The sequence below is a fragment of the Arachis ipaensis genome, chromosome B10, assembly GCF_000816755.2.
Source record: "Arachis ipaensis cultivar K30076 chromosome B10, Araip1.1, whole genome shotgun sequence".
NCBI lineage: Eukaryota > Viridiplantae > Streptophyta > Magnoliopsida > Fabales > Fabaceae > Arachis > Arachis ipaensis.
Window position 1 is genome coordinate 48,723,872 of NC_029794.2, and position 7,805 is coordinate 48,731,676.

At 32.1% G+C, this 7,805-nt stretch overlaps 1 protein-coding gene and 2 long non-coding RNA genes across 3 annotated transcripts in view; 1 reads left to right on the plus strand and 2 right to left on the minus strand.

The window, feature by feature from the left end:
• LOC107620591 (probable LRR receptor-like serine/threonine-protein kinase PAM74) overlaps nt 1–1,700 on the plus strand; it is a 6,801-nt gene extending 5,101 nt beyond the window's left edge. Inside the window, exons 4-9 of the mRNA XM_016322725.2 lie at nt 111–246; nt 549–620; nt 736–804; nt 916–987; nt 1,142–1,222; nt 1,426–1,700. Coding sequence (XP_016178211.1) covers nt 111–246; nt 549–620; nt 736–804; nt 916–987; nt 1,142–1,214 — 422 coding nt within the window. The 3' untranslated portion in view covers nt 1,215–1,222; nt 1,426–1,700. The remainder of the gene's footprint in view (nt 1–110; nt 247–548; nt 621–735; nt 805–915; nt 988–1,141; nt 1,223–1,425) is intronic.
• On the minus strand, nt 1,719–6,180 carry LOC110268019. The gene is made up of 4 exons (XR_002356025.1): nt 5,931–6,180; nt 5,144–5,356; nt 4,819–5,022; nt 1,719–1,732 (listed from the first exon to the last, which is right to left on the minus strand). It is a non-coding gene; the product is annotated as an uncharacterized LOC110268019 (long non-coding RNA).
• On the minus strand, nt 2,931–3,512 carry LOC110268018. The gene is made up of 3 exons (XR_002356024.1): nt 3,428–3,512; nt 3,253–3,331; nt 2,931–3,016 (listed from the first exon to the last, which is right to left on the minus strand). It is a non-coding gene; the product is annotated as an uncharacterized LOC110268018 (long non-coding RNA).

Sequence of the window (7,805 nt, forward strand, 5' to 3'; positions counted from 1 at the left end):
TATCAATTCATTATTCACTTATATAAAATTTTATTTTTTATAAATAATTATATATTTATGTTTATTTGTTCGAATAATTTATTTATTTCTTTGATGAATTCCAATAATAGTAATTGCAATGGAAGACCTGGCTAAAAGTATTGAGAAACCACCAGCTGATTGGAAGGGTGATCCTTGCCTACCTCAAGGGAACTCATGGACAGGGGTTACATGCACAAATGAATTTAATGCACGAGTCATTTCACTGTAAGTTTATACGTGCCTTTTTCTTTTTCTTTAAAAGTAAAAAGCATACGTGCGTATTAAAAATTAGTAAACTAAATTAGTTATTATGTATACGTATATATTCTTATTTTTTGTTTATAAGTAGCATAGTGGTTAAAAAGTAAAATCACGAAAGAAGAAAGGATGTACGAAATAAAATTCTTAACGACGACCCTCTTTGGTTTGTTTTGATTTAGTTCATTCAATTTGGCTTCTTTCACAATAACAATTGTTTCTGGATTGTGGATTTTCACATGGTTTTTGGAATATTTGTATTTGTGAAGGAACTTAACAAATGCGGGGCTGGCTGGGTCGCTTCCTGCAAGTATTAACAATCTAAGTGCACTTAATCATCTGTACGGAATCTAGCACTTTTACTTTATGATACTAATTTAATTTAATTTAATTTATTTTTGTTTTAATTAATACTACTTAATCATGTTAATTTATTTTCTGATTATTTGAGTACAGTTGGCTTGGGAGCAATAAGTTTTCAGGCCACATTCCCGACTTAAGTGGATTGAAGGAGTTAGAAACTTTGTATGTAGTGCAAAACATTCACTTATTATCTTAAAGTATTCTTAATTTCTAATCTCTAACCGACTTCTTTTTTCTTCTTTTAAATCTTTGATTATCAATGTCAATACTAAGGCATTTGGAGAAGAACAACTTTGAAGGTTCACTTCCTGCGTCACTAAATCAACTCCCAAAACTTCGTGAAGTGTAAGATTTAATTTGCCATTATTTCAAAACAAAAATTTTTTAGTATTGATTTTTTTTTAAAAAAGTTTTATTTAAAGTTACTCATTAAGGGTTGGTTGACTTGTTTCTAACTTTGATGCATGTGCTTTTTGAAAAATGGTATCTATGGAACTAGTTATTCTGACTTTCAAGCTGGAAATTCTGCTGGCAAAATTCCCATCGCAACACAAGGAAAATTAGTGGAGTGAAAATATAAGTAAGTCTAATATACATATATGGCCACTAATTTTCTACTTTTTTTTGGGTGTTACTTTCTGCTTTTAATTAAAAAAGAAGAAATATGAAAATAAAAACAGAAATATGTTTACATACCAAATTAAACTTTTCAGGTATCGTATAACTCATCAATTTGATATTTCTAATTAAGTGATGGTTGTTTTTATTTATTTGGTTTTTAAGGTAGCTCCAGAAACTTCATTTGTCATTTGTCAAGCTCTGCACAGTGCCACTTCAAATTTTGGTGTGTGGCATTTAATGTTTTGATACATTCATACATTCATGGAGTATGGAAACAAAGACTATCTGACATGCACGCACCACATTAAAGCACCAATGTTGTTTGTTTCTCAAATTTGATGGCATTGTTGTCAAGCATCATATTGTAAACCAAAAATCATATATGAAACATATATACACTATAAATTAGTAAAGAATATACAGAAAACAGATTTGATGAAATTCCAATTGGAGATATTTGATTTTGCTTCTAGAAATATTAGATCACAATCAACATTATATACTAACAGGATGTATGTGTATGACTTAAATGATGTATGTATTGGTAATATATATGGTAGATTGTGAAAAAATAATCTAAGGTTAATCTAGTAGAACTCTACCTTATTCTTCTCCAGATTGTAAGAAGCTATATGGGTTATAGACTGATTTATTTTTTAAAGGTTAAGGTTCATGCCAAATTATTGTAACAACGAAAATTCATTCAAGATTTATTATACACGATAATCACATTTCAACGTACCGTCACAACTAGAAAATGGATTAATACAGATAGATTTATAGACAAATTTAGTCTTTATTACAAACGGATTTCGGTTACCGACGAAATTTGTCCCTCTATAAAAGCCCCATTAGAAATTATTTACCGACGAATTTTTTTCTGTCAGAAAATTACCAATGGATTTTTACCAGTTACTGACGAATTTTTCCTCTGTAAATTTTCCATCCGTTTCCGAAGTCGATGAACTTTCCGACGGATTTTCTGTCAGTAATTACAGACGAATTTTTCGACAAATTTTTCATCTGTAATTACAGACGGATTTGCAGACAGATTTTCCATCTGTAATTACAGACGGATTTTTCGACAGATTTTCTGTCTGTAATTTGAACCTTGGAAAATCATCTCACACTCTGATTACAGATAAAAAATCTGTCTATAAATCTGTCAGTAAGGTAAAATAATTTTTGTATTTTTCAATTACAAAACAAACTTGTTTTCATACAAAATAAATATAAATTTAATACAAATTTTTATCTAATTTGTATTCGAATATTTATAATATTTCAAAAAATAAACAAATTTATTGTATTATCAAACTAAAAGAAAAGTACTATAAACAAACAAGTCAATATAATTCAAAATATAAACAAAGTGTTGATACATCAATTATAATAACAAGTAACAACTATACATCAACAAAGTTTATTGATACATCAACTATTGTCCTCTAATTAAGTCAAAATATACAATAAGGTTGCTTAATTAGGTTCTAAAATTGGAACTTCATCTGTACAGAAACCATTCATCATTATTGTGTCCATTGATTCAAAAAGTGGGGTTATGAATTGATCATCTGCCTCAGTCTTCTCTGCCTCCTTAAACTTTTCCATTTCTCATCTATTTTCCAAGTATCAAATTCTGACAAAAATAAAAAAATAGTGACAACATAATCTATATACAATGTATTCTTGAGATGAATAAGTGAAGCTCACCTCAACATCTGGTCTAGTTCCAGTGACTTTCGATTTGGGGCTGCAAGTTAATAGGAGAAAAAGAGAAAGAAAAATAAGTGAAGCTCACTATTGCATGCAAAGCATCCTGTAACTTGGCAATTTCATGTGCCTTTTCCTCTTCCAAATCAGTTTGTAACCAGTCAAAAAGTAAATAAGTTTAAGGTACAAGACCTGTTGGATATTAAAGCAGTAAACTTAGAGAAAATGTTTGGGGGGAAAACATGGTGCATATTTCAAGAAAAACTGAAAATGTACCATTAAGCACCTCCATTTTGATTTAGGCCATCTGTATGGATCCAAATCACTCATTCCAGTCACTATACCACTAGTACACCTGCAAGGTAAGAAGATTGATTCATGTTCCTCACAGGATATAAATTTTCGTGAGATGTATGCAGCTAAAATATTCATAGCTATTGCCACTGTTGACCTTCTTTCAGGTGATTCATCCATTTCAAATTTCATTTTGAATCATGTGCCAATGGTCACCGGATTCTTGATGCTTTTGGCATACTTTTTATAAGATACAACAAAATCTGCATGAGTTGCCCTGCAATATAGCAAGTTAGATGGCTGAACATTTAATCCCTAGACCGGATTTGCATATTGATAAGAACTAAAAACAAAAGAAAACATCTTTCTGATCTATTACCTTGGACTGTAGAAAACATGAAACATGCTTTTTGCTGATATAGCATTAGCCACAGAAGAAAGGAAATTGGGATAACAACTTTGGTTACCAACAATAGACTCAGGAAGACCATTTCTTGGTCGAACAGCTCTTCTGATTCCCAATCTCGATTCTCCATTTTCACCCCTACAAAATATATATAATTAACAGGCATTTGTACATTATTATCCTTCATTTTTCATGCTTTTAAAGTTTACTGACTCATAATAACTTCAAGATTCTACTTCACATGAAGTATGTTCTACATAGTAGATTTTGATTTCATTTTGCTAGTTTGGTACTTTAGGGCCACTATGACAAGAACATATTTTGACCAATCCAATAAATAGGACAATACTAACTACATCCAAATATTTTTAGTTTGGTAGTTGATAATTACTTTCTGCTAAATATGGCAACAAACATGACATTAAGAATTTCAAGAACATTTGCTGTATTTCCAATGCAGATTTGTGCCAATTAAAAAGTCCAAGATCAACATATACATACCTTAGGAAAATCCTAGCATCACAAATAGTATTAATTGTCAAAATAGTCCTGAAAGATGAAATATCTCAAATTGGTCCTGAATCTGCCAAAATAATTCACTGCTGTATCATTTTAGAACTAATTGGAAGAATTTAATCTTGACGATGATGAGCATGTTTAAGAAATAAGTTGAATATAAAGAGCAGATATTCATACCACATCTGCGAAAACTATTTCAGATATAAGTATTTAAGGTGTGTGAATTATGTTCAAGAATTTATACACCAAAAAGATACCAAGCATCTAATCATATCCCATAAAACTTGTCGGTCCAAGAATTTAAATTGAAGGTGTGTGAATTGTGTTCAAGCCAACCAAATACTCCAAATAGATACCACAATGATTTTGCCATTTTGGTACTCAAAACCAGCAAAACTAGTCAAGAGAAATTGAACTAGGGTTGCAAGACATATCAAACACTCACCTAATGCATTGAATTAGAAGTTTTCCTTATATTTCTCTATATATAAATAGAAACTTCATATCACTGTCAATCTTAACATGAGATGATTTTTCATGCCGTCTAGAATCTTGATGCTTAATTGACAAAAGTGACAAGAAGCAGCAACATAGTCACAATCAATTTGAAGTCAAAGTATTACCTTCGATTTTCTTGATCAGCTCTTCTTATGAGACGTGTGATTTCTCAAGCTTCTTCCCAATTTTAGTTTCCCACATCTCGACTAGTTCATTCAGAGAATAAATGTTTTCTGAGGGTCTCAAGTACAACACTTTGTTCAAGGTGCGGGGTTCATCAACTGTGCTAATAGTGAAGGCAGCGACATCATTTTCCTTAACAAATACGCCTGCAAAGAAACCCTTCATAAATAAGCATCAAACAAAAAGAATAACAATTACGTGATAAGAAATTAGCAATAGTCTTCGATCAAACAGAACTTTTGTGTTCCTATCACCAAATATGGTAACCTTGTCACTAGGAGGAGCATTTAAGCCTGGCTGAACAAGAGAAGGGAGCAAAATCTTTATGAAGAAATTGCAGCAAATGCAGGTATATGGAATGCGTTCAGCCTCAACCATCTGGCAAATTTTGAGTTTGGGTGCCTATAAATTACGGCCATCCTCCTGGTCATATATTTGAACCTTGGTAGGGTCTGCTCCAAATTCAGCTGGGATAAATCTCTAAAGAGACCAAAATAAACAACACATCATTGAACATATCTTACAATTCAAATATTCAATAATACAAAGACCATGGCAATACATACTCACTTGCAGATCAGAAATGGTGGGAGCATATATCTTAATAAATGAAAATAGTAAAACTGTTGGTAACAACTTTAGAAACAGATGCTCCAAAGCTAAATTAACCAATTTTGTAAGAAATTGAAGTAGAACATTAGAAACGGCCTAAGAATCAGCATTTTAAGAGAATGTTAACAAAAAAAATAAGGACTTGAAGGTTGAAAGGCTCATTATTTGATTGAAAAGCGCAAGCATGTTTTCTTATGCCAAATTAATTTACCATTGATCTCCATGGATTTCGAGACCCTACAACAACAAAAAGTCAGAAATAGACAAAACAACAAACAAGTAGAATGCATATTCAACAAAGTCCATTCCAAAATATACCCAATCTGATTCAATTCAATGCTCAACAAATTGGAGTTCCTTCACATAAAGCTTTCCATCTCTGTGTCTGTAACAAAATCCTAAATTGTTTTTAGAACAGAACAGAAGGGACGACGGAGCCTACCTGAACCAACGGCGACGAGAAGAAATGGTAGAAGCGGCGACGACGCTGATGAGCTTCTACGAGCGGCGACAGAAAATGGTGTTGAGAGGGTGGCGAAATTCATCAGCGTCGAAGCTAAAAGAGAGAGACTGGTGAACGGGTGTGACGGAGAGATTGGGAAAGGGGTGTGATGGAGCTTCGGGAAACGGCGGTGCAACAGCGAGAGGTGCCGCCGACGAAGGATTTGGAGGGGATGGGTGAGGAGCCCGCGAAGGATAGGGTATTCTGAGAAAGGGAAGAGAGGAACGAGAATTTAACTCTTATTTTAATATTTTGGACGGAATATTTTAAATTACAGACGAATTTTCCGTGTGTAATCATTTCCCACAAAAAAAATAATTTTTTCGACAGAATTATCGACGGATTCTCTTTTCTGTTTTTAATTTATGCTAATTATTTTTTTTTGTTTTCCGACAAAAAATCTCTCTGAAATTTTGTCTGTATTTTCGTGGTATAAAATCCATCGGAAATATCTGTTTGTAATAACTAGTTTTCTAGTAGTGTGTTACTTGCACTTTTTTATATAAAAATAATTTCTCGACATAATATAAAGTAAATTTAATAATGCCTCATTGTTAAAAAATAGGTACAACATTTTTATCTTTTCATTTTAATGGCGAATGGTAGAAGTACTTGTTTTACACACAAGGATGCTCATCTCAAAGAGGCGTAGGAGATGAGTGATAGATTTTAGCAAATATTTGTATCTTCGAATGTTTATTAAATTATTGCTAAAAGTTTAAAATAGAATTTTCAAAAATTAGTTGATATTAATTGATAAATAATTAAATTTCTAATTCATCAATTATTATTTTTATATATTTTTGCATAAAATTTATTCTAACAATCCATCCTACTAATAATAATCATTATCAAATTAGACGCTTTTTTTATTAAGGAAAATGAAAGCTCAAGATCAATTACATGATTAACTTGAGTCAGTTATTAGTATAAATGAGTATTGGTTTTGAATGAGTTAGCACCTTGTTATCAGCTTGAGTTAGTTAGCATAGAAGAGTATTTGTTTTGAATGAGTAAGCACTTTGTAGAGTTTTAGTAAATGATGACTTTTCAGTTAGTATATACTAGTACATATACATGTATAGCAAGTCATGCAAGGCATGATCATTCACACTACTTAAAACTCGTAATTCCTTTTTCTCTCTCTCTGTTAGTGCAATCTTCTATGGCCTCATTATTTTAGTTCATTCATTTTCTTTTACCTCAAAAATCATTGATATGGTATCCAGAACCTAACAAGATCTATGACCTTTTTCTCTTTCAAATTTTTACTCAACACCAAGAGCACTCTTGCTCCAATACCAGACAAATTAGATGAAGATAACTTCAGTACTTGGTGTCGCGTCAGAGTGTTATCATCATCCTTCAAACTCTTGAATTTGAAGACCACATGGATTCATCCAAAATTCCATCCCAAGATGCATCTATTATCACAGTCACAAAAAATTCAGAAAAAAGAGTCTGAAGATGCTACCAAAAGAGATGATTCTGCATTATCCAAGACAAGTTCCATCGATTCTGATTCCTCCAAGAAAAACTCAGCATCAACCCATCAAGAATCACCCTCATACAAAGAGTGGAAGAAAATTGATCTTGCTCTTTTGACATGGGCATTCGCATCCATGACTCTACAAGAAAATCGCCGCCGTTGGATTTACTGACTGATTTACCAAATAAATCTAATGGTATAACCCTCGCCGGTAATTATTTATTGGCGAATTTTTTCATCCGCCACTAATTACTAGCAGATATAAACTTGTAATTGCCAAATTTTAAAACTTGTTATCATCGAATTTATTTTCCGATAAACTTAAA